The sequence below is a fragment of the Elephas maximus genome, chromosome 15 (assembly GCF_024166365.1).
Source record: "Elephas maximus indicus isolate mEleMax1 chromosome 15, mEleMax1 primary haplotype, whole genome shotgun sequence".
In the NCBI taxonomy this organism is placed as follows: domain Eukaryota; kingdom Metazoa; phylum Chordata; class Mammalia; order Proboscidea; family Elephantidae; genus Elephas; species Elephas maximus.
In genome coordinates this window covers 75,571,283-75,598,866 of record NC_064833.1, presented here as the reverse complement: position 1 = coordinate 75,598,866, position 27,584 = coordinate 75,571,283, and the positions used below count along the sequence as shown (strand labels likewise).

Genomic DNA, 27,584 nt, shown 5'->3' with positions numbered 1-27,584 from the left:
TCTATGTTACAAGACATTTGGAAAATACAAAAAGAAAAATTAAAATTGCCTGTGTTCCACCAACCAGAAGTAATCACTGAAAACCAGTGATAACACTTTGGTATACTTCTGTTTTCTATGTGTGTGTATATGTACGGTTTTCTCCATTATCTGAAAGCAGAGCAGTCCTATGAAACTTGTTGTAAGCGAAAATGACATAAAGTGAAGAAGCAATTACTGTTAATCTATATGGGAAAAAATTTTGAGCATTCCCAGACCCAAAAAATAACGTACCAAATCATACCAAATAATACGTTAAACCCTTAGGAGCTCTCTTAGGCTTTTCTGCTACCTTGGGACACATCTTGCACAAAGTAAATCGAGATAAAGCACAGATGCTCACAGACACAGTCCAAAGCTATAGTGGCTTGATGCTGAAATGCTGAGTGTAGTTCCTCGGGGAAGGAGCTTGGTGCTGCCACTATCACTGCTTGGGATGCCCTGTACCTCTTTAACGGCTTGGTGCAAAACAAACGCTGAACGCTATTCCTGCTTTTCACCTTTTTTTCGTAAAAGTGAAAATCCTCTTTGGATTTCTTTCAGTTAGTGAAAACAGGTATTAATGTAGGTCGTTCATAAAAGCAAAGTGCTGTAAAGTAAACTTTCAAAAAGCGGAGGATACCTGTGTATATGTGTGTATTATAAAATTGGAACTCTCTATTTATACAGTTTTACAGTCTACTTTTTAATACTGTAATGTGAATATTTCACCTTGTCTTACCTTGAACATAATTTCTAATGGTTGACAGTGTTCCATTACATATAGATATACCCTAAAGTATTTAACTATTCCCTTCTTATACTGCATTTTTGTTCTTTTTAATCACATGATACAGATGGCCGTCATTTAATAAAAAGACTAGCAAAGTTTGCAGTATAGCAATTTTTTAATAAATATTTTGTCTCATCAGCCATGTACTGTCTTCCCCTGGATCCCAGAATATAAAAAAAAGATGTAGTAAAATTTATTAGATCATAGTCTTGCGGGGAAAATGACAATATTCTGATAAAATACTGGTTGTAATACTGAAAGTATTAACATCACCACTTAAATAAGAGCCATAATATTGTGTTATACCCAAGGTACAAAATAAAATGAGGAAGCCCAAAATATAAACTAGAATTATAAACTCTATAATTGTCTCCATATCTTGTCTTTTTTTAGCTGAATAATAGCACTCTCCAAAGTGCAATTTAAGATATTGGGTAAATGTTTTATTATCATCAGACATCTTAGTACTTACAAGTTTACATTAAAGGTAATTCTTTTATGCCCAATTTTCCCAGCCACTTGTATTTATTGGTGTCTTTCTAAATACCTTTGTATTAATAATTGTATAATTTGTTAGTATGACTTAGGATGGGATTTCGGAATTGGTACATATATTTTTAAACACCTTTTATAAAGAAATTAAAATCCAAGTCTTTTACCAAGGTCCTGTCTTCCTCATGTAAATCTCTCAGAGAGAACTGAGAAATAACCTAGAGACCTGTGCCTCAGTTAACATGATTCCATCTAATTTTTAGCAACTGACCTTATTTGAGGTTATTAAAGCATTGAACCTGGCCTGATGTAGAAGTAGTTCAGGAGGGAAAGCCTGGGAATGGACACAAGATCAGAGACTCATGAAATGTATCTTGTTGCTCTCAACACAAAACTTGGTTCCACTCATGCTCAGTAAACCAAATATGTAGATTGTCATTCTAGCTGGTGAAGGCTGGGTGATGTATAAAACATAAAATGACTGCCAAACATCCACATAGTCCTTCTTACTGGAACACATCAAGCCAGGCTCTCAATTAACTTTGTTTTTTTTTTGGTTTTACGTTTAAGGAAAAGTAGGAAATGAGAATAAGACAAGCTAAAATCAAATAGAAATGGTTATAGGTGTATAAAAAACAAACAAACAACCCGCTTCTGTTCTGACTCATGACAACCCATTGTTACAAAGCAGAACTGCACCATAGGGTTTTTTTGGCTGTAATTTTTTTTTTAAATAATTTTTATTGTGCTTTAAGTGGAAGTTTACAAATCAAGTCAGGTCTCTCACACAAAAACCCATATACACCTTGCTAAAAAAAAAACACACTCCTAATTACTCTCCCCCTAATGAGAGAGCCTGCTCTCTCCCTCCACTCTCTCTTTTCGTGTCCATTTCGCGAGCTTCTAACCCCCTCCACCCTCTCATCTCCCCTCCAGGCAGGAGATGCCAACATAGTCTCAAGTGTCCACCTGATCCAAGAAGCTCACTCCTCACCAGCATCCCTCTCCAACCCATTGTCCAGTCCAATCCATGTCTGAAGTGTTGGCTTCGGGAATGGTTCCTGTCCTGGGCCAACAGAAGGTCTGGGGGCCATGACCACCGGGGTCCTTCTAGTCTTAGTCAGACCATTAAGTGTGGTCTTATGAGAATTTGGGGTCTGCATCCCACTGCTCTCCTGCTCCCTCAGGGGCTCTCTGTTGTGTTCTCTGTCAGGGCAGTCATTGGTTGTAGCTGGGCACCATCTAGTTCTTCTGGTCTCAGGATGATGTAGTTGGTGGTTCACGAGGCCCTTTCTGTGTCTTGGGCTCGTAATCGTCTTGTGTCCTTGGTGTTCTTCATTCTCCTTTGATCCAGGTGGGTTGAGACCAATTGATGCATCTTAGATGGCTGCTTGCTAGCGTTTAAGACCCCAGATGCCACTCTTCAAAGTGGGATGCAGAATATTTTCTTAATAGATTTTATTATGCCAATTGACTTGGATGTCCCCTGAAACCATGGCCCCCAGACCCCTGCCCGTGCTATGCTGGCCTTCGAAGCATTCAGTTTATTCAGGAAACTTCTTTGCTTTTGGTTTAGTCCAATTGTGCTGACCTCCCCTGTATTGTGTGCTGTCTTTCCCTTCATCTAAAGTAGTTCTTATCTACTATCTAGTTAGTTAATTGCCCTTCCCATCTTCCCTCCCTCGCCCCTCTTGTAACCACAAAAGAATGTTTTCTTCTCAGTTTAAACTATTTCTCAAGTTCTTATAATAGTGGTCTTATACAATATTTGTCCTTTTGCAACTGACTAATTTCACTCAGCATAATGCCTTCCAGGTTCTTCCATGTTAGGAAATATTTCACAGATTCCTCACTGTTCTTTATTGATGCGTTGTATTCCATTGTGTGAATATACCATAATTTATTTATTCATTCATCTGTTGATGGGCACCTTGGTTGCCTCCATCTTTTTGCTATTGTAAACAGTGCTGCAATAAACATGGGTGTGCATATATCTGTTTGTGTAAAGGCTCTTATTTCTCTAGGATGTATTCCAAGGAATGGGATTGCTGGATCATATGGTAGTTCTATTTCTAGCTTTTTAAGGAAGTGCCAAATCAATTTCCAAAGTGGTTGTACCATTTGACGTTTCCACCAGCAGTGTAGAAGTGTTCCAATCTCTCCACAGCCTCTCCGACATTTATTATTTTGTGTTTTTTGGATTAATGCCAGCCTTGTTGGAATGAGATGAAATCTCACTGTAGTTTTGATCTGCATTTCTCTAATGGCTAATGATCGTGGACATTTCCTCACGTATCTGTTAGCTACCTGAATGTCTTCTTTAGTGAAGTGTCTATTCATATCTTTTGCCCATTTTTTAATTGGGTTATTTGTCTTTTTGCAGTTGAGTTTTTGCAGTATTATGTAGATTTTAGAGATCAGGCCCTGATCAGAAATGTCATAGCTAAAAACTTTTTCCCAGTCTGTAGGTAGTCTTTGTACTCTTTTGGTGAAGTCTTTGGATGAGCATAGGTGTTTGATTTTTAGGAGCTCCCAGTTATCTAGTTTTTCTTCTGCATTCTTAATAATGTTTTGTATACTGTTTATGCCATGTGTTAGGGCTCCTAACGTTGTCCCTATTTTTTCTTCCATGACCTTTATCGTTTTAGATTTTCTATTTAGGTCTTTGATCCATTTTGAGTTAGTTTTTGTGCATGGAGTGAGGTATGGGCCTTGTTTCATTTTTTTGCAGGTGGATACCCAGTTATGCCAGCACCATTTGTTAAAAAGACTGTCTTTTCCCCATTTAACAGTTTTGGGACCTTTGTGAAATATCTATGTGGATGCATTTATGTCTGGATTCTCAGTTCTGTTCCATTGGTCCGTGTATCTGTTGTTGTACCAGTACCAGGCTGTTTTGACTACTGTGGCAGTATTAATAGGTTCTAAAATCAGGTAAAGTAAGGCCTCCCACTTTGTTCTTCTTTTTCAATAATGCCTTATTTATCCGGGGCCTCTTTCCCTTCCATATGAAATTGGTGATTTGTTTCTCCATCTTGTTAAAGAATGTCCTTGGGATTTGGATCAGAATTGCATTAAATGTATAGATTGCTTTTGGTAGAACAGACATTTTTATAATATTAAGTCTTCCTATCCACGAGCAAGGTATGTTCTTCCACTTATGTAAGTCTCTTGGTTTCTTGCAGAAGTGTACTGTAGTTTTCTTTGTATAAGTCTTTTACATCTCTGGTAAGATTTATTCCTAAGTATTTTATCTTCTTGGGGGCTATTGTAAATGACATTGATTTGGCGATTTCCTCTTCAATGTTCTCTTTGTTGGTGTAGAGGAATCCAGCTGATTTTTGTATGTTTCTCTTGTATCCCGATACTTGGCTGTAATTTTTAAGGAGGCAGATCACCAGGCTTTTCTTCCAGCTTATACAGAAAAAAGACTGGAAGTGTTAACAGCAGATTTATGATGACATTATAGGTTTTATTTATTTTCTTTTTTATATTTTCCACATTGTCTATAAAAAAAAAATACATGACCGCGCTCCCTATGTACTCACTGTTCTCTACTGTTGTCCAGGGGTGAGCAGGGACTGGCCTTCCAATATATATTTTGAAAAAATGCCTTGGATTATTCTGATATGCCCTCCCCCTCCCCCAGAGAATTTCTGCACTGGCATTATGATTTAAGTGATTTTTCAATACATTAGTTTTTATACCCGAATACAGGATGCCATAGAATTGGTATATAAGAAACCATCTCACTGGTCTCTCTGATGCTGGATAACCTGGTACCTATTGAAGTGCTTTTGCCCATTTTCCTGAGCATACTGCATGTTCAGGAATGTTATTATTTTTAAGGGTTTCATTAAGGGACTCCTCATTCTGCTTCCCTTTCATATGAGAGGGAATTCTGGATGTTCTTAGGTGTCAAGCAATGTGTCTTAGTTATCCAGTGCTGTTAGAAATACCACAAGTGGATGGCTTTAACAAACAAATTTATTTTCTCATAGTTTAGGGGGCTAGATGTCCAAATTCAGGGCACTGGCTCTAGCGCAAGAATTTTTCTCTGTGTTGGCTCTGGAGGAAGGTCATTGTCTCTTTTGAGTCTCTGATCCTGGGTGATCTTCATGTGGCTTGTCATCTCTCTTCCCCCATCTTTCCTGGTGCAAAAAAAAAAAAAAAAATCCTGGTAGCTTGTGTTTAATCTGTTTTTATATCTCAAAAGAGATTGATTCAAGATACACCCTACACTAATCCTACCTCATTAACATAACAAAGACAGTGCACTACCAAATGGGATTATAACTACAGGCATAGAGGTTAGGATTTACAACACATATTTTGGGGGAACATAATTCATTCCGTAACATTCTACCCTTTGGCCCTCCAAAATTTATGTCCTTACCACATGCAAAACACAGTCACCCCATCACATCATCCCAAAAGTCTTACATCAACCTCTAGTCCAAAATATCATCTTCTGAATCATCTAAATCAAATATAAGTGAGACTGTAGGTGTATTCCAACCTGGGGCAAAATTCCTCTTCATCTGTGAACCTGTGAAATCTAGACTGCAAGTTATCTGTTTCCAAAGTATAATGATAGAACAGGCACAAGGTGGGCATTTTCATTATAAAGGGGAGGAATTGGAGGGAAAGAAGGGATAACAAGCGCCAAGCCGGTCTAAAACCCAGCAGAACAACTTACATTAGCTCTCAAGCATTGAAAATAATCCTCTGTTCTCTGAGACCATCTGGGCAATAGCCCCATTTCCAGATTCTGGGTATTGGCCACACCCTATGGATTCTGGGAGGGAAGCCCTTCCCTTAGCCCTGGGCTTCAGATCCACCTTGTAGGCCTACTGGGATGGCAACTCTGCTCCCTTGGCTTTGGGCGGCCCCATTCTCCTAGTCCATCTGAGTGGCAGTCTCACCCCCTTGGCCCTTGCAGGCCCCATTTTTCTGCCCCTTGAGCATGGCAGCCCACCCCATCAGCTTTGGGTGGTGGCCCCATCTCCCTGGCACACCTTAATGGCAGACCCTCATTCCAGTACTCAGCTGGTGAAGGAAGATCTGACTCTTTGAAACCTAGGAGGCTAGGGGTCCACGCTTTGAGATCCAGAAGACCATGGCCCCACCCTATGAAACTAGAAGGCCTGCTTCTCATGCTCCTTCCAACAGTTCTGCTGATCTCTGAGCTGCTCCAGGAAATGTGGTTTCTTTTCTTGAAGGGCCACAGATGCAGCTCCGTTGGTCTTCTTCCCGCTGGTAGAATTCCAAAAGGCAGACAGTGTCCTCCCCTTTTGTTTTATCCCTGTCCCCTTCAGTCTAAGCTTATAGGTTTTCTGCCTGGTTAGATCCATCAGTCACAGGCTTAATCTCTTTAACAAAAGATTATGTAGCCACATCCTTGGTGGAAATTTTTCTAAATCATTAAGTTGTGTTTTCATTTTGCACAGTTCATCTTTAAGTCCATCTCTTTCCTCTCATATTTTACTATAAGCAGCAAGGAGAAACCACACGGCTCCTTTAAGATCTTGCTTATAAATCTCCTCAGGTAAATATCTAAGTTCATCACTTACAAGTTCTACCTTCCACCAAATATTTGAACAGAACTCAGACAAGTTCTTTGCCACTACATAAAAAGCATCACCCTTTGTCTTATTCATCTGATGCTGCTATATTAGAAATACCACAAGTGGATGGCTTTAACAGAGAGAAATTTGTTTTCTCACAGTCTAGGAGGCTAGAAGTCTAAATTCAGGGTGCCAGCTCCAGGGGAAGGTTTTCTCTCTCTGTTGGCTCTGGGGAAAGGTCCGCGTCATCAGTCTTCCCTGCTGGAGGAGTTTCTCAGTGCAAAGACCCTGGGTCCAAGGGACGCACTATTCTCCTGGCTCTTGTTTCTTGGTGGTATGAGGTCCCCCTGGCTCTCTGCTGGCTTCTCTCTTTTATATCTCAAAAGAGACTGACTTAAGACACAACCTAATCTTGTAGATTGAGTCCTGCCTCATTAATATAACTGCCACTAATCTGCCTCATTAACATCATAGAGGGAGGATTTACAACACATAGGAAAATCACATCAGATGACAAAATAGTGGACAATCACACAATACTGGGAATCATGGCCTAGCCAAGTTGATACATATTTTTGGGGGACACAATTCAATCCATGACACCCTTCTTCCATTGTCCAACCACAGGTTCATCATTTTCTTTTAAAGTCTCACCAGAAGCACATTTAATTTCCACATTTCCAGCAACATTCTGTTGCTGGCATCATATGTATTCTCTAAGACAATACTTTATCGCTTTCCTCACTTCCTTCTGAGCCCTCACCAGAATTGCCTTTGATGTCCATAATTCTACCAACATTCCCTTCGAGCAAATCTAGGCTTTTACTATTAGGTACCTTAAAAGGTACCGGAAAACTCTTCCAGCCTCTACCTATTGCCCAATTCCAAAACTGCTTCCATAGGTATCTGTTAGGTCAGCACCCCACCCTTCCAGTACAAAACTCTGTCGTAGTTATCTAGTGCTGGTGTAATAGAAACACTACAGGTGGATCGCTTTAACAAACATTTATTTCCTCACAGTTTAGGAGGCTAGATGTCCAAATTCAGGGCGCTGGCTCCTGGGGAAGAATTTTTCTCTGTGTTGGCTCTGGAGGAAGGTCCTTTTCTCTTCTGAGTTTCTGTTCCTGGATGATCTTTATGGGGCTTGGCATCTCTCTTCCCCTTATCTCTGCTTGCTAAATTTCATTTAATCTCTTTTATATCTCAAAAGAGATTGAACTCAGGATACACCCTACACTAATCCTGCCTCAATAACATAACAAAGACAACCCATTCCCAAATGGCATTAATAACTATAGGCATAGAAATTAGGATTTACAACACATTTTTGGGGGGGGGGGACATAATTCAATCCATAACATCATGAAAAACTCGATCAATTTTAGCTACATGACCAAGAGCTAAGGAGTCTCTTGGAATCTTCAAAGGATTTGTACCAATGAAAGTTTGGAAAAATGTCAGCAAGTTCTACACATTTATAACTAGTGATTTTTAGTGGTAACAGCCACAATTTTCTTTTGAAAGACTATTTGGTGCTTTAACTATTTCTGAAAAGTGGCCTTTTTTATGCTTTATTTCTCAATTTTAACTTTTATTCAAAATATCAAATTTAAAGTTGACCATTTTTATAGAGGCAGATATCATATTAATAATTTCTGGAGGCTAGCTGATAAATTAATCAAAAAGTCAATCAGGCTGCTTTCTCTAAGAGAATGATAGTAATATAATGTAAATGTGTACCCAGTGATTTGGACACCAAGATCAGTCTGTCCCTGTATTTTGGCTTGAGACAAACAGGATTTCCATTTAGATCCATTTTCCACAGCTTCATCAACTTGCTCAGTAAAAATTCCAAATCCTATAATTACAGAAGAAAAAACAAGATATAAGTACTTCATAATTATCAGTATTTCTAGCATGCCAGTTAACTGTATTTAAGTGTTATTACTGCTTTTCATTGAGTTGTACCTCAGCATCAGGTACTTAGAAGGTACGCAATAATTTTTTTTTACATAAAATGGTTTAAACTGCAGATTTTCCAGTTGCCATGGAGTCGACTCTGACTCACCTGATCTCGTGTGTCAGAGTAGAACTGCGTTCCATACAGTTTTCAATGGCTGGTTTTTCAGAAGTCACCAGGCCTTTCTTCCGAGGTGCCTCTGGGTGGACTTGAACCTCCAACCTTTTGGTTAGCAGGTGAGTTAACCATTTGCACCACTCAGGGACTATACTGATAATTGTTGTATGCCGTCCAATTGATTCCAACTCATAGCGATCTTATATGATAGCTTAGAGCCACCCCATAGGGTTTCCTAGGCTCTACTCTTTACGGAAACAGATTGCCAAGTCTTTCTTCTTCAGAGTGGATGGTGGGTTCGAACCGCCAGCCTTTTGATTAGCAGCCCAGCGCTTAACCATCACAACACCAGGGGTCCTAATATAGATAATAGTAATAAATTAAAAAGAAAACCCAAACCCATTGCTGTTGGGTTGATTCTGACTCATAGCGACCCTATAGGACAGAGTAGAACTGCCCCATAGGGTTTCCAAGGCTGTAATCTTTATGGAAGCAGACTGCCCCATCTTTTTCCCGTGGGCTTTTACCACCTTCCTTTTAATTAGCAGATAAGTACTTGACCACTGTGCCACCAGGGTTTCTGTACTGATAATAAAAAAAAATTTTTTTTTTTTTTTGGGGGGGACTAAAGATGAGGTAAAAAGTGAGGTCCTGAGCTGGCAGCAACAAAATTGTCTTCTGTCACACTTCCTTAAATGGACCCAACCTGTAACTCAGGAGACACTTCTGCCCCCCAACCGCCCTCTACCCCCCACGCCCCACTCTGTAGAGGATGCCCTGTTCTCAGTGGAGCTTCTGGAAATTCACAGATGAAGGATATTAAGGAGGAGTAAGTGGCCCACTGGCCTTGCAAATAGTATATACTGTTGCTTTTTATTTTACACAGAATGCATATTCATTTTTAAAATCTATAAGAAATATATCAAAGGGAAAATAGAAGAAAGGAGAAGAAAAATCACTAATGCTTATCACTCAAAGGTTACTATTAATATGTTGTTACATATCCTTTTACTCTTCTTTTTTGAGCATCATCATACTGTGAGTACAATTTCTTTTTGTTCTATCATAAAGGTGCATGATTTCATGGAATAGTTAGTCATTCCAGAATCTAAAATCCCAGAGAACGTGAGGAAAACAGATAAATGGCACTGAAGAACCAGCTCTCTGTCTGCCCTCTTACCTCCCCTTTTCCCAGTTTGGGCTTCTCTTTCCCATCTGATGTCACCATTTCTCTTCCCTATTCCTTGTCTTTCTGTTGTTCTTTTCTTTGCTTTCTCTCCTTCCTCTTTCCACCTTCCTTCCCTAATTCGTGTTTTAACTACTGTTAAATGGGAAGTGAAATATACTTCACGTCTTTTTTTATATTTGTAAAAAAAAAAAGTTAAAAAAAAAATAAAACCAAGTAGATTTAATCTGTAAGGAAGTACTAAAAAAAGCCACAAGAAAAAATGTTTTTCTCCTCTGTAGCCTTCAGCTGATTCTCTGGCACAGTGGCATGGCCGTTAACCAAAGGTTGGCAGTTCAAATCTACCCGCTGCTCCTTGGAAACCCTGTGTGGCAGTTCTACTTTGTCCTGTAGGGTTGCTATGAGTCGGAGTCTACTCGATATACAGTACTCGGGTACGCTATAGGCAAAACAAAAAATAAAGAGTGAAAACTCCCTTCACTAAGGCAAAAGCATTCTTTTAAAGCACATGTTTTGCTGCTGATAAACTAAGTCTTGTGGCGAGCTCTGTGGTTTTCAGAGCACTGTTCTCCATGTGATCTTGTATATTTCTGCTGCTCTGGAAAATGGAGGCAAGGATTGTAAACTTAATGAAGATTCCAGAGGATGGCACCAGGCAAACATCTATCATTCTTCCATTCGTTTTCCACAAGTCAAATTTTAGATCAAAATTATCACGGAAACTGTCAAACTGGTGTATGTTTTGCTGTGTATATTCTCAAGAACAACAAGAACATCAAAATAAAATTTAGAAAGAAAAGATTATCATGGGATAAAGGGGGAAATTAGGAAATACGTATTATAGATAAATTCGTACGTGTTCTTAATTGCAAAACTGAAAGCCAATTGACTGTACCTAATCTGGTATTTTTATTCCCCAGATTGTTTCCTCACCTTCAAAGCTTGATATCCTTTCAGCCTTATATATCTATTTAACCTATCTGTGCCCCCATCTTATTCTTTGCTCTAGACACGTTTATTACTTAGATATTTCATTTTTTGAAAAATTTTCTGATAGGATTGCATTAGAAAACCATCTTTTACTATGAAGCTTTGACAGTGGCTCCCTTCTGCACATTAAAAATCTCCGCAAAACTGTCATGAACACCGAGGTCACAAAATCGGAACCCCAGCCGTGCATGTGCATCCACCTGATGGAACTCTACCTCTGGGGGGATAGTTTCAAGGACAGCTGGGTGTCTAGGACCCCCTGCAGGGCACCTGATAGGTCCCTTTGCCTTCCTGAGACCAAACTCTTGCTCCGTAAAGTGGTCAAAGTATTTTCATTTTTGCCTACCCCGTTGTTCAGCAAAATGCTTATTGAATCACAAGTATGTTCGGGGCTCTGGGAGATCTGAGGAAACAATTTAAGTGAAAATGTAAGGAATTATTTTAAAAACTACAGGCAACCCAAAGTTCCTGGTACTGCCCGCTGCTTACTGTGGGCCCCTGGGCCAGTCACTTAAGCTTTCTGAGTCTCCCTGTCCTCATTTACAAAGTGAGGATAATTAGGGTTGGATGCCTTGGTGTAGAAAATGCCTGGAACAAAGCAGATAAGTAACAAATGTATTCTCTGCCTCTTTGCCTACCCTGCCACCACTTAGCTAACTCCCCTTCTCTTAATTTTGGTTAATAAAGAACAAATATTTTTGTAAATAGGAAGAATAAGCTTCTGACCCACTGAAAAACAAGTAGTTGACTTCTTACAAGAAAACTCTCTTCAAAATTACAAACTTCAGCCCTCATCCCTGGGCCTTGGATCATGCCTTCTTCTTAGCATTTGTGCAACGGTGGTTAACACAGGCATGCTTATTTATGTGAGAATTCCACTGTATTTTTTCTTACTCTAAAAACATTTAAGGAAGGGATCGTGTATTACATTCTTGAACCGTACTGGATGCAATGCTTGTCAATAATAACAATAAGAGAACTCTAAAGTTACATAGATAAAGAGTCCTGTAGAGTTCTGTTAATTGTTCCTCACTTGATAAATGACCCTCAGCATACTCCCTCCAGTGTATGTTTATTTAAGACTAAAGTAATCCTGTGCTGAAATACGATTACCCTTTGGATACGCTCTGGTTGTTCATTGCTTTCCTGTCTTTAATAAAATGCTTTCACTTCCCTGCCCTTCAATAAGTTACACTAAAGGGACCAGACACTTTTCTGGAGAGTCTCTGTTTGATAAATGATCATGTCACGCTATCACTTGGAGGAGTGCTGCAGAATACTGAGGAGCCGATGCGCCTTCCCACGCAGGGCTGGTGCCCAGGTGCCTTCGCAGGCGTCTGCTGCACTGGCAGTGCCTTCTCCGCAATTAATGATGGCCGCTGATGGACCTGTATTTGACCCGCATGCTCCAATCTTTATTGGAAACGTCTGGCCCAACTGTCCTAACTACATCTAAAGACAGCCATTTGTCATCCCCCTGACTGCCTGTCATCATCTGCCTGGGAAAATCTATAATTTTTGGCTTGTTCCTGACTAAACTGTGGAGTGAATAAATTTATCTCTGGGACACTCTGCTTGTCACGGTCAATACTGAGCAGAGGCTGAATAAATTAGAAACTCGGGAAACATGACAGGCCATAGTGCTTTGTTCATTTGTGTCTTAGAGGCAAGCCCATCAAGTGTTTGATTCCACCGTTCATTCTGAAAATGCTATATACCTCATGATAAATGGTCATCAAAAAACCAATGAAGCAAATCACTAATAAATCTGACTATGAGATGAACTTTTCAGATCACTTTATTGATTTCCCAAACTTTGCAGACATCGAAACTATAGGTAGTGACTTAAAAATTGTTTTTTGTTCTTTCAAGTTTTAATACATTTTTTGCATCTCTATTTATTTGACTTAATAGTGTCAGCAAGTTATTAAGGTTGCCTCAGTGAAGTTCATGGCTCAAATTAGTACGCTTATTGAGTTACCTGCAAAAATGCAGAAGTTTTCTTGTAAATGGTTATTAGATTATTCAGCATTTTAATATATTTGTTGATATGTACTTGTTTAAAGAACTTACAGGAAAAAAAAATACAAAGAAATATTAACCAAAGGTAAATGTCATTTAAAGTAGAGCCCTATGAGTTAAAGAAAGGAATTTCTAAACCATGGAGTATTTGATGGCCTAAAACCTCTCTTTCTCCTTCCCATTGGTTGACCTCAACATAAATTTTATTGAGAAGTGGGTCATCTTCTTCAAAGATTTCTCAGTTATCAGCCTCAGGTCTCACACTTCCTCTTCCATTCTTCTTTCCCATCTTTTTGAACAAAGGAAGAGTCCCATCTCTTTTCCCAGGTTAATCGGTTCTCTTGACCTTCCCCTCTCCATCAGGCCTTTTCCCCTTAGGATCTTCTGTCTGTTACATTTCCAATCTCTTACTGTCCTCTAGCTTTCATCCTCTCTCTTACCTACCATTGCCAAACTCCTTGAAACAGTAGTCCATACCAGTGTTCCTCAAACTTGAATGTGCCTGGGAATCACCTAGGGACCTGTTTAAACGCAGATTCTGATTTGTTAGATCCAGGAAAGAAGCTGAGATTCTGCATTTCTGATGCCAACGCTACTGGTCTAAGGACCACATTTGGAGTTAAAACGCTCTAGGCCACAACCTCACTTCCTTAACCATTGCGCAGTCCTGCAGCCTGGCGCTACTGAAGACAGTGCTCACCGTATTACTGACCCCACATTGCCTAACGTGGACTTTCTCAGCCTCATCTTCTTTGAAGCATCTGATCCTTGTGACCACTTCCTTCATGACTTTGTGATTCTACACTCTTCCACGTTCCATGGATCCTTCGTGAGTCTCTGACCCCACAAGGAACAAACCTCTGACCACAAACATCGCAATTTATGAACAGGCTGTTTTCTAAAAGTTGCTTTTGAGAACTTAGGACACACCTCATAAAAACAATGTTATACCTGGAAGACTGTTGCTTGGGTCAGCCCATAAAAACCTATTAATGAGAAAAAGTCTAAAGACTAGCTGTCAGTGTCAGTACTATAAAAACCTTCCCATAGTGCATCGCCATGTTTCTAGAGTGCTTGAGCCCCCTTTGAGTCACAGGAGCAGCCATCCTCTGTGCCAGACGCTCAGGACTCAATTTATTTGCTTCCTTTTCTATAATCTGCAATCTACTATAATCTACTCCTTTGTTGCCCCTTCCTTGGACCACAGCAGAATGTTAAATTGTGTCACAGCTAGAAAAATTTTTCCTCCTGTAACCCACCACCTTCTCCATTTCTATTTAGACCCTCTGCAGAAAAGGAGAGGCCATGTTGATGATACTAGTAAAGCTTCTATTACACCAAGGAAGGGAGAGTCATCTGTATGCCCAAGGAACAACCAGATTTTGTGTTAGGACACCTTGAGCACTTCATCATATATTCTCTTCTTGCTCTATGCTCCTCTCTCTATGCAATCTTATCCAGGATGGAAGTTACAGTGATCACTTACCTATATGCTGAAGACTTCCATATTTACCTCTCCTCTGAGCTTTGGCCTCATACATCCAATTGTCTACTTGGTATTTCCTCTGGAACATTTCAAAGGCACCTCAGACTATACATGACCAACACGCATGATCTTCTCTCGCTTCCTCAAACCCTACTCCTGAGCTCTCTATTTCCCATTGTGCCTGGGAATCATTCCTAATATTTCTCTCTCCCTCACTCCCTGTATCTGAGTCACCATTATGCCCTGTCCACTTGACTTCCTGAACATCTCTCCAGTCTATCTATTCTTTTCATTTTCACCCTTGTAGTATTCAAGTTGTCACTCTCTCTCACTTCCAAACTAGGCTGGTGTCTTTCAGTCTGTTCTCTACACTGTAGCCACACTGATCTTTTAAAAATGCTGATCTCTAATTACTTCACCTCTGGCTTAAACACCATCAGTGGCTCCCATTGTTTTTGGACAAAATTCTTTACTGTGACCTATGAGGCCTGGCATCAGTTTGCACCATGCTCCACCTTCACTCCCTCCCATTCCAATCCTTCATATTTGTCATGTTCTCTCCTGCCCCAGGGCCTTTGCACATGCTATTCTCTTTGCCTGGTTAAGTTCTTTTCGTCTCTCAGAACTCAGCTCAGCAGTTTCTTCCTCTGGAAAGCCTTCACTGACCTCTTTAACTAGGGAAAGTCCTCCTGTTACAGAATTCTCAGAGCAACATACTTCTCCTTTGTAGTACTTGCCACAGGTGCAATTTTACATTTGTTTTTGGGTGATTATGTGTTTAATGTCTCTCTTCCCCTTAATGCTGAAAACTCCATGAAGCCAGGGATCATATCAGTTTTGTGTTCACTATTGTCTCCCCCAATGTCTAGCAAATGCTGCCACATAGTAGGTGTGCTAAATGGATAAGAAGAAATGAATGAATGCATGAATGAAGGAACAAATGAACAGGAGAGAGCCAGAGGGTCCAAGGTTAGGAAAGATGGGAATTATAAAGGGGAAATAAGATGGAACTATTTTGAAGATTTTGCTGATTAAACAAACAAAACAAAAAGCCAAACCCTTTGCTATCGAGTTGATTCTGACTCAAAGCAACTCTATAGGACAGAGTAGAACTGCCCCACAGGGCTTCCAAGGAGTGGCTGGTGGATTCGAACTGCTGATTTTTGGGTTAGCAGCCTGAAATCTTAACGACTGCGCCATCAGAGCTCCTTTCACTGATTAATGGGAGCAAAAATATGGAAAGACGGAGGAAAGACATGATTTGCCTTCTCTTTTCATCTTTCTGTATGGTCTTACATTGAACTCCTTTGGACTGGGGAATAGCAGAAATGGGGGCAGGGCTGAGGAGTGTTGGGGGAAGGAGTCCTTGGCAGCTGTGGACCTGTAGAGGTGAAGAGAGAAAGGGAATGAAATCCCAAGCTGTAGGAAGGACCAAACGTGTTCCAGCAGCCACTTGGCTACTCGGCTTCTTACAGGCCCATATCCTGTGCCTCTACCTCAATGCAGCCACTCTCCGGTGGCTCTAGGACCCTCAGTGAGCGAGAAGGTGGACATCATTTGCGGATGCCTGTTTTTCCCAGTGACTCCATTCTCTTCTTCCTTTTCTATTCCTTCTGCAGAGCTCAAGGATTTGTCACCTGGTTGTACTTTTCCTTGCTATATGTATTTCTTTAAATTGTCGTGAAATATCTTTCTCTTCTTCATTGCTCAAACCAGAATCTTGATTGGGAGATTGAAAGTTACTTAACCATCCTTAAAAAAAAAAAAAAAAAGCTACCATATTTTTACGCAAATAACACGTGTCTTCTATATTTGTTTGCCATCCATGCCCTCCCCTCACAGGTATTTTTATAAGCAACACTTGGTCAGTTTTTTTTACATGTTGCTGTAAAAGAAAATACCATAGCGAGCTTATGAAAATACCAGGCAGGGGGAGGGCACGGTTGGCAAACAGATTTGCCTAAAAATACGGTAGTTGCTACTGAGTCAACTATGTCTCATGGTGACCGAGACACCCTGCTGACCTCGTGTGTGTCAGAGGAGAGCTGTGCTCCACAGGGTTTCCAATGGCTGATTTTTTGGAACTAGATCACCAGGCCTTTCTTCTGACACACCTTTGGGTGGACTTGAACTGCCACCCTTTCAGTTAGCAGCCTAGTATGTTAACCATTTGTACCACCCAGGGACTCCTTTAACCACCCTAGGACCCATTATATTTTCATTTTTTTCTTAAATCAGGTTCTTAAAAATGAATCTTCTGTGGAAAAAATATGTGAATTCAGTTCTATGGGCTAGGACTACAGGAAGACAAATTGTTGTAAATATATGCAAATCACTAACATATTTTAGTTTATAACACTTCACAAAAATCCATGTATAGCATTGATTGACAGGACTTTCAAGTGCTCGAAAATCCATTGCAATATTTATAATATTTAATACAATGAATGTGAAAAGGCCATTTTTAATACACATCTGAATAATGATTTTAAATTTTGAATTAATTTTAGAGACAGTGATAAATTATCAGGAAAAGTGATCATTTTTAAAACTGTACTTTCCTTGTATGGTTGCTAGCAAGAAAACATCACTATGTAAGAACTACACTCAATTATTTCATGTGTTTTCTGTGGGCGTGTTTGAAGAACCTACCAGTGTCCATGTAAAAGCAGCTGCTCTAAGTGCTAAAACCCCCCAAGTAAATATAGGGGTCTCATTCAAATTCTCTAATGATGGCCACTCCTTTTTCTCCATGGCCCAAAGCTGTCTGTTGTTGACTCTTAGGATGGATGTCAGCAACCTTATGTATGGCATGTTGAGATTTCTCCCTCGTGGCACAGGGCTTGATGTCAGTAGCTTCTGGGCAACTTTAATGAGCATAAAGAATAGGGAAAAACTAAAGCCAAAAAATAGAGACACTGACCCCAAGAAAATACGGAGGAACAAGAGGGTTAGTATTCTGATGCTGGACTTGAACATGTCCTTTAACTAAGTGGTCAGTGGACCACAAAAGCCCATTTCAAGTGTACCCTGGGCAATGTTTGTGTTCACAGCTCCCCTGAAGCTGTGTCTAGGCATTTTTATGCGCTGGTGTCGTCTGGCTGGAAGTAAAAGAGCTTGAGATTTCATCCTACTCCCTGGATATCATCTCTCTGTGGAGGTGTTACAGATTGAATAGTGTCCCCCCAAAATGTGTGTCAACGTGGCTAGGCCATGATTCCCAGTATTGTGTGACTGTCCTCCATTTTGTCATCTGCTGTGATTTTCCTGTGTGTTATAAATCCTACCTCTGTGATGTTAATGAGGCAGGATTAGAGGCAGTTATATTAATGAGGCATGACTCAATGTATAAGATTAGGTTGTATCTTGGGTCAATCTCTTTTGACGTGTAAAAGAGAGAAAGGAGCAGAGAGACGGGGGACCTCATACCACCAAGAAAGCAGAGCGTATCCTTTGGATCTGGGGGTTCCCGCACTGGGAAGCTCCTATACCAGGGGGAGATGGATGGCAAGGACCCAGGACCGACAGAGAAAGCCTTCCCCTAGAGTGGCACCCTGAATTTGGACTTCTAGCCTCTTGAACTGTGAGAGAATAAACTTCTCTTTGTTAAAGACATCAACTTGTGGTATTTCTGTTATGGCAGCACTAGATGGCTAAGACAGGAGGGAAAAGCAACTTCTGGCATATCCCAGCTCCTTGAACTTGTGCAGTGGTTTACATCTCCTGCTTAGGTGGTCAAATGTCTTTTATTTTCTTATTTATTCGTTCTATAAAGATTTCCACCACTCACTGGTCAGTTTATCGTACTGTGGTGGCTTGCATGTTGCTATGATGCTGAAGCTATGCCACGGATATTTCAAATACAACTAGCATCACCCATAGTGTACAGGTTTCAGCGGAGCCTCTAGACTAAGGCTAGGAAGAAAGGCCTGGTGATCTACATCCAGAAATTAGCCAGTGAAAACACTACAGATCACGACAGAATATTGTCTGATATACTGCTGGGTGATGAGCCCTCTAGGTTGGAAGGCACTAAAAATATACAGCAGCTGCAACAGTGAACTCAAGCGCACCAACGATCATGAAGATAGTGCAGGCAGGATTGGACACGTTTGGATCTGTTGTACATGGAATCATTAGTTGGAATTGACTCAATGGCAGCTAACAACAACAACAAACATTTAGTGGGTGCCTTTTATTATGTGCCAGGCACTGGGCTGGGCTCCGGGAATGCTGAAGTCAATAAATCAAAATACTTTGCTCTCAGGGGCTCTGTCTCATGCGGTATGTTAACATACAAGATAACAGTTATGTTAACCAGATGTTCCTTACCGCCTTCTTACGTCTGATTTTTCTTTTTATCAAAGTAATGCAATCAATAGTTAAAAATTCATAATTTCATGTTATGTGAATTTGACCTTAATTATTTAAAAAAAAAACTCAATAACAGCATTCATAACCAAATTTAAAGAGTACCTAGGGCTTATGGGAAACCCTGGTGGTGTAGTGGTTAAGTGCTACAGCTGCTAACCAAAGGGCTGGCGGTTCGAAACTGCCAGGCGCTCCTTGGAAACTCTATAGGGCAGTTCTACTCTGTCCTATAGAGTCGCTATGAGTCAGAATCGACTCGATGGCACTGGGGTTAGGGCTTATAACAGAACCACTTTGAACTTCATCAGCTATTTCTATACAACTTTACGTCCACATTTCTAAATAACAACTGTTCTTTCTTGATTTTTCAATCTTAGATATTTTATCTACTGAATTCCTGCTATGGAAGATGATGATTTAATTCTTTTAAATACTACCCCCACTTCCAATACAGTTCCATTCCCTATCCTGTCAATATGTTTACACTAAAATGTTGGTTAAATTAATATTTAGTTATTACATTATTAAGATTGATGTTGTTAGGTGCTATTGAGTCAATTCCAACTCATAGCGAATCCATGCAACAGAGTAGAACTGGTTACTTAAATGTTATTCACAGCTAAGCCAGATAGCGTACTGTGATTGCTTCTTACTTTCTCTAGAGTTAAAAACTGCTAGATTATTTATTTGGTTAGTTTTCTGTGTACTTAACTTGACGGCAGCTAACAACAACATCACCAATTTAGCCTACTACAACCTGGCTAGTTTGCCCTCTAGCCTGCTGTACAGCATGTCCTAAGACTTCCCTTCACCTTCATTCTGGGAATTACTTTTGCCTTTCCCTATTTCCAATATCCCTTGTCTTGCCTTTTACTGGTTTATGCTCCTGCTTGGGTGGAACACATCTTCCAAGAGCTGCCTGAGAAAGAGCATGAGTGATGTAAATTTTCAGAGAACTGGTCTTTTTAAAAATGTTTTACACTTCATAATTGATTGAAAAATTGATCATATAATTCTAGATTGAGAATAATTTTCCCTCAAATTTTTTTTCAAATAATTTTTATTGTGCTTTAAGTGCAAGTTTACAAATCAAGTCAGTCTGTCACATATAAGCTTATATACACCTTACTCCATACTCCCACTTACTCTCCCCCTAATGAGTCAGCCCACTCCTTCCTTCCAGTCTCTCCTTTCGTGATGATTTTGCCAGTTTTTTTTTGAACCCTCTCTACCCTCCTATCTCCCCTCCAGACAGGAGATGTCAATACAGTCTCAAGTGTCCACCTGATACAAGTAGCTCACTCTTCGTCAGCATCTCTCTCCAACCCATTGTCCAGTCCCTTCCATGTCTGATGAGTTGTCTTCGGGAATGGTTCCTGTCCCGGGCCAACAGAAGGTTTGGGGACCATGACCGCCGGGATTCCTCTAGTCTCAGTCAGACCATTAAGTCTGGTCTTTTTATGAGAATTTGGGGTCTGCATCCCACTGTTCGCCTACTCCCTCAGGGGTTCTCTGTTGTGCTCCCTGTCAGGGCAGTCATCGGTTGTGGCCGGGCACCAACTAGTTCTTCTCGTCTCAGGATGATGTAAGTCTCTGGTTCATGTGGCCCTTTCTGTTTCTTGGGCTCATAGTTATCATGTGACCTTGGTGTTCTTCATTCTCCTTTGATCCAGGTGGGTTGAGACCAGTTGATGCATCTTAGATGGCTGCTTGTTAGCATTTAAGACCCCAGACGCCACATTTCAAAGTGGGATGCAGAATGTTTTCATAATAGAATTGTTTTGCCAATTGACTTAGAAGTCCCCTTAAGCCATAGTCCCCAAACCCCCGCCCTTGCTCCGCTGACCTTTGAAGCGTTCAGTTTATCCCAGAAACTTCTTTGCTTTTGGTCCAGTCCAGTTGAGCTGACCTTCCGTGTATTTGGTATTGTCCTTGCCTTCACCTAAAGTAGTTCTTATCTACTAACTAATCTGTAAATAGCCCTCTTCCACCCTCCCTCCCCCGCCTCGTAACCACAAAAGCATGTGTTCTTCGCAGTTTATGCTATTTCTCAAGATCTTATAATAGTGGTCTTATACAATATTTGTCCTTTTGCCTCTGACTCATTTCACTCAGCATAATGCCTTCCAGGTTCCTCCATGTTATGAAATGTTTGACAGATTCGTCACTGTTCTTTATCGATGCGTAGTATTCCATTGTGTGAATCTACCATAATTTATTTAACCATTCATCCGTTAATGGATACCTTGGTTGCTTCCAGCTTTTTGCTATTGTAAACAGAGCTGCAATAAACATGGGTGTGCATATATCTGTTCGTGTAAAGGCTCTTATTTCTCTAGGGTATATTCCGAGGAGTGGGATTTCTGGGTTGTAGGGTAGTTCTAGTTCTAGCTTTTTAAGAAAACACCAGATAGATTTTCAAAGTGGTTGTACCATTTTACATTCCCACCAGCAGTGTATAAGAGTTCCAATCTCTCCACAGCCTCTCCAACATTTATTATTTTGTGTTTTTTGGGTTAATGCCAGCCTTGTTGGAGTGAGATGGAATCTCATCGTAGTTTTAATTTGCATTTCCCTAATGGCTAATGATCGAGAGCATTTTCTCATGTATCTGTTAGCTGCCTGAATATCTTTTTTAGTGAAGTGTGTATTCATATCCTTGGCCCACGTTTTGATTGGGTTGTTTGTCTTTTTGTGGTTGAGTTTTAACAGAATCATATAGATTTTAGAGATCAGGCGCTGGTTGGAGATGTCATAGCTGAAAATTCTTTCCCAATCTGTAGGTGGTATTTTTACTCTTTTGGTGAAGTCTTTAGATGAGCATAGGTGTTTGATTTTTAGGAGCCCTCAGTTACCTGGTTTCTCTTCATCATTTTTGGTAATGTTTTGTATTCTGTTCATGCCTTGTATTAGGGCTGCTAAGGTTGTCCCTATTTTTTCTTCCATGATCTTTATCGTTTTAGTCTTTATGTTTAGGTCTTTGATCCACTTGGAGTTAGTTTTTGTGCATGGTGTGAGGTATGAGTCCTGTTTCATTTTTTTGCAAATGGATATCCCGTTATGCCAGCACCATTTGTTAAAAAGACTATCTTTTCCCCAATTAACTGACACTGGTCCTTTGTCAAATATCAGCTGCTCATATGTGGATGGATTTATATCTGGGTTCTCAATTCTGTTCCATTGGTCTGTATGCCTGTTGTTGTACCAGTACCAGGCTGTTATGACTACTGTGGCTGTATAATATGTTCTAAAATCAGGTAGAGTGAGGCCTCCCATTTTTTTCTTCTTTTTCAGTAATGCTTTACTTATCCGGAGCTTCTTTCCCTTCCATGTGAAGTTGGTGATTTGTTTCTCCATCACATTAAAAAATGTCATTGGAATTTGGATCAGAAGTGCATTGTATGTATAGATGGCTTTTGGTAGAATAGACATTTTTACTATGTTAAGTCTTCCTATCCACAAGCAAGGTATGTTTTTCCACTTATGTAGGTCCTTTTTAGTTTCTTGCACTAGGACTTTGTAGTTTTCTTTGTATAGGTCTTTTACATCTTTGGTAAGATTTATTCCTAAGTATTCTTCTTGGGGGCTACTGTGAATGGTATTGATTTGGTTATTTCCTCTTCGATGTTCTTTTTGTTGATGTAGAGGAATCCAAGTGATTTTTGTATGTTTATCTTATAACCTGAGACTCTGCCAAACTCTTCTATTAGTTTCAGTAGTTTTCTGGAGGATTCCTTAGGGTTTTCTGTGTATAAGATCATGTCATCTGCAAATAGAGATAATTTTACTTCCTCCTTGCCAATCCTGACGCCCTTTATTTCTTTGTCTAGCCTAATTGCTCTGGCTAGGACCTCTAGCACAATGTTGAATAAGAGCGGTGATAAAGGGCATCCTTGTCTGGTTCCCGTTCTCAAGGGAAATGCTTTCAGGCTCTCTCCATTTAGAGTGATGTTGGTTGTTGTCTTTGTATAGATGCCCTGTATTATGCTGAGGAATTTTCCTTCAATTCCTATTTTGGTAAGAGTTTTGATCATAAATGGGTGTTGGACTTTGTCAAATGCCTTATCTGCATCAATTGATAAGATCATGTGGTTTTTGTCTTTTGTTTTATTTATATGGTGGATTACATTAATGGTTTTTCTAATATTAAACCAGCCTTGCATACCTGGTCTAAATCCCACTTGGTCGTGGTGGATTATTTTTTTGATATGTTGTTGAATTCTACTGGCTAGAATTTTGTTGAGGATTTTTACATCTATGTTCATGAGGGATATAGGTCTGTAATTTTCTTTTTTTGTGGTGTCTTTACCTGGTTTTGGTATCAGGGATATGGTGGCTTCATAGAATGAGTTAGGTAGCATTCCGTCATTTTCTATGCTTTGAAATACCTTTAGTAGTAGTGGTGTTAACTCTTCTCTGAAAGTTGGTAGGACTGTGTAGTAAAGCCGTCCGGGCCAAGGCTTTTTTTTTTGTTGCAAGTTTTTTGATTACCTTTTCAATCTCTTTTTTTGTTATGGGTCTATTTAGTTGTTCTACTTCTGATTACGTTAGTTTAGGTAGGTAGTATTTTTCTAGGAATTCGTCCATTTCTTCTAGGTTTGCAAATTTGTTATAGTACAATTTTTTGAAATAATCTGATGTGTTTCTTTTTATTTCAGTTGAGTCTGTTATGATGTGGCCCATCTCATTTCTTATTTGGGTTATTTGTTCCCTTTCCTGTATTTCTTTAGTCAGTCTGGCCAATGGTTTATCAATTTTGTTAATTTTTCAAAGAACCAGCTTTTGGCTTTGTTAATTCTTTGAATTGTTTTCCTGTTCTCTAATTCATTTAGTTCAGCTCTAATTTTTATTATTTGTTTTCTTCTGGCGCCTGATAGATTCTTTTGTTGCTCACTTCCTATTTGTTCAAGTTGTAGGGACAGTTCTCTGATTTTGGCTTTTTCTTCTTTATGTATTTGTGCATTTATCGATATAAATTGGCCTCTGAGCACTGCTTTTGCTGTGTCCCAGAGGTTTTGATACGAAGTGTTTTCATTCTCATTGCATTCTTTGAATTTCTTTATTCCCTCCTTAATGTCTTCTGTAACCCAGTCTTTTTTCAGCAGGGTATTGTTCAGTTCCCAAGTATTTGGTTTCTTTTCCTAATTTTTCTGTTATTGATTTCCACTTTTGTGGCTTTGTGGTCTGAGAAGATGCTTCGTAATATTTCTATGTTTTGGATCCTGCAAAGGTTTGTTTTATGACCTAATATGTGGTCTATTCTAGAGAATGTTCCATGTGCACTAGAAAAAAAAGTATAATTTGCAGCTGTTGGGTGGAGTGTTCTGTATAAGTCTATGAGGTCAAGTTGGTTGATTATAGCAATTAGGTCTTCTGTGTCTCTATTGAGCTTCTTACTGGAAGTCCTGTCCTTCTCTGAAAGTGGTGTGTTGAAGTCTCCTACTATAATTGTGGAGGTGTCTAGCTCACTTTTCAGTTCTGTTAAAGTTTGTTTTATGCATCTTGCAGCCCTGTCATTGGGTGCATAAATATTTAATATGGTTATATCTTCCTGGTCTATTGTCCCTTTTATCATTATGTAGTGTCCTTCTTTATCCTTTGTGGTGGATTTAACTTTAAAGTCTATTTTGTCAGAAATTAACATTGCTACTCCTGCTCTTTTTTGCTTGTTGTTTGCTTGATATATTTTTTTCCATCCTTTCAGTTTTAGTTTATTTGTATCTCTAAGTCTAAAGTGTGTCTCTTGTAGGCAGGATATAGACGGATCGTGTTTCTTTATCCCATCTGAGACTCTCTGTCTTTTTATTGGTGCATTTAGTCCATTTACATTCAGCTTAATTATAGATAAGTATGTGTTTAGTGCTGTCATTTTGATGCCTTTTTATGTGTGTTGTTGACAATTTCATTTTTCCACTTACTTTTTTGTGCTGAGACATTTTTCTTTGTAAATTGTGTGTTCCTCATTTTCATAGTAGTTGACTTTATGTTTGCTGAATCGTTATGTTTTTCTTGGTTTTTATTTTGAGTTATGGAGTTGTTATACCTCTTTGTGGTTACCTTAATATTTACCCCTATTTTTCTAAGTAAAAACCTAACTTGTATCGTTCTATATCGCCTTGTATCACTCTCCATCTGGCAGTTCAATGCCTCCTGTATTTAGTCCCTCTTTTTGATTATTGTGATCTTTTACATATTGACTTCAATGATTCCCTGTTTTGAGCGTTTTTTTCTTTTTAAAATTAATCTGTTTTTGTGATTTCCCTATTTGAGTTGATATCAGGATGTTCTGTTTTGTGACCTTGTGTTGTGCTGGTACCTGATATTATTGGTTTTCTGACCAATTTCCTGTAGTATTCTTGTAGCTTTGGTTTGGTTTTTGCAAATTCTCTAAGGTTGTGTTTATCTGTAAATGTTTAATTTTGCCTTCATATTTGAGAGAGAGTTTTGCTGGATATATGATCCTTGGCTGGCAGTTTTTCTCCTTCAGTGCTCTATATATGTCATCCCATTGCCTTCTTGACTGCATGGTTTCTGCTGAGTAGTCTGAACTTATTGATTCTCCTTTGTAGGAGACCTTTCTTTGATCCCTGGCTACTTTTAAAATTTTCTCTTTATCTTTGGTTTTGGCAAGTTTGATGATAATATGTCTTGTTGATTTTCTTTTTGGATCAATCTTATATGGGGTTCGATGAGCATCTTCGATAGATATCCTTTCGTCTTTCATGATGTCAGGGAAGTTTTCTGCCAGCAGATCTTCAACTATTCTCTCTGTGTTTCTGTTATCCCTCCCTGTTCTGGGACTCCAATCACACGCAAGTTATTCTTCTTGATAGAGTCCCACATGATTCTTAGGGTTTCTTCATTTTTTTAAATTCTTTTATCTGATTTTTTTTCAGCTATATTGGTGTCAATTCCCTTGTTGTCCAGATCCCCCACCTTGTCTTCCAATTGCTCGAGTCTGCTCCTCTGACTTCCTATTGAGTTGTCTAATTCTGTAATTTTTCTGTTAATCTTTTGGATTTATGAATGCTGTCTCTATGGATTCTTGCAGCTTATTAGTTTTTCCACCATATTTTTGAATAATCTTTTTGATTTCTTCAACTGCTTTGTCAGTGTGTTCCTTGGCTTTTTCTGTAGATTGCCTTATTTCATTTCTGAGGTCATCCCTGATGTCTTGAAGCATTCTGTAAATTTGTTTTTTTATATTCTGCATCTGGCAATTCCAGGATTGTATCTTCATTTGGGAAAGATTTTGATTCTTTAGTTTGGGGAGTTGTAGAAGCAATCATGGTCTGCTTCTTTATGTGGTTTGATATTGACTGCTGTCTCCGAGCCATCTCTAAGATATTGTAGTGATTTTTTCTATATTTGCTCACTGAGTCTTATCTTGTTTTGTTTTCTTTCAATATATGTAGATGGGCTACTAGATTGTGCTGTCTTGATTGTTGTAGCCCTTGAGTCACTTATGTCCTATTACCAGCTGGTTTGGGCTGTTGCCAGATATATAAGCCTAAGAGTCCATTCACTATTCTTGAGTAGAATCTGATTTTGGGTCACCAAGTGTGTGGTGCAGACTGTCACCTATCCACCTAGAGAAGTAGTGGTGATAGTTGTGTGCACCAGATTCTAGTAGCAGCAGTGGTTCACACTCCGGGGGTGGGGCGCAGGATGCTTACAAGCTTCCCCCAAGTGCCAGTGAGGTAAGTGTGTCTCTATTCCTAAAGCACTTTGTTGGGTGGGCTCCACAGCTGTATCTTAGGCCCCCAATGCAAGTACCTCTACAGATTGGTAGGTGTCACCCTCCTTAGACCCCTAAGGCAGGAGGCTAGGTGGTCTGGGAGGAGCTTCAGCCCTCAGTTCCCTGTTGTGGGTTAGTGAGGGCTCTGTTGAATACGCAGAGATATCAGACCTGGGAAACTTGTCTTTCCTACTGGATATATGATCCTTGGCTGGCAGTTTTTCTGCTTCAGTGCTCTATATATGTCATCCCATTGCCTTCTGTAATTGCTAAAACAATTACAGTCAGATCCCTATCAGAATTGCTTTTGCATTATAATAGCCACCTTGTTCCCTGTAGGGATGAAAGCCCAAGACTGGGGATCACATATGTTTGGCTGGAGCTGGTTCTGTATTTTTAGTCCAATTAGGGAAGGATTTTTGGTCCCTGGGTTTTTTGTAGCTGCTTCTCTCAGGCCAGGAGAATGGGTTAGGAAAAGACCAAAAAAAAAAAAGAAAAGAAAAACCGCAGCGCACTTCACTCTCGGGCTCAGGAAATTCCAATGTTAATGAAGCCACCTGGGAAGGGGAGGGGAGGGTTCAGATAAATAGGAGAGAGTAGCACCCCGGAATATAGACAAAGTTACTTATCTTGTTTGGTGATGATTGTTTTATCTGAGATTCCTGAGGGTTGTGCAGCCTGTGTGCGTTGGCTGGGTCAAGATTGCCCCTGAGGGTCAGGCTCACGTCCCGTGCTTGTACTGTCTCAGAAGCCGTGGTCAGTTCCTCCGCTCCCAGTCCAAAGCCCAGTGGCAAATTTCCCCGGCTGGGACGCCGCACTCCAGGCTCCAAAACCAATCGCTGCT

At 39.8% G+C, this 27,584-nt stretch overlaps 1 protein-coding gene across 8 annotated transcripts in view; it reads right to left on the bottom strand.

Annotated features, from left to right (window-relative positions):
- The window catches only part of PPP1R42 (protein phosphatase 1 regulatory subunit 42), a 77,366-nt gene that overhangs the window by 16,752 nt on the left and 33,030 nt on the right, over positions 1–27,584 (bottom strand). For 7 of the 8 annotated variants that reach the window (XR_007513252.1, XR_007513253.1, XR_007513254.1 and 4 more), the window contains one exon: positions 8,611–8,728. Coding sequence is in view for 5 of the 8 variants with exons in the window: in XM_049853763.1 (XP_049709720.1) it covers positions 8,611–8,728 (118 nt within the window). In the remaining 3 variants the exon portion in view is untranslated. Of the gene's footprint in view, positions 1–5,070; positions 5,455–8,610; positions 8,729–27,584 lie in introns of those variants that run through there. The other variant, XM_049853764.1, reaches the window with a different exon arrangement.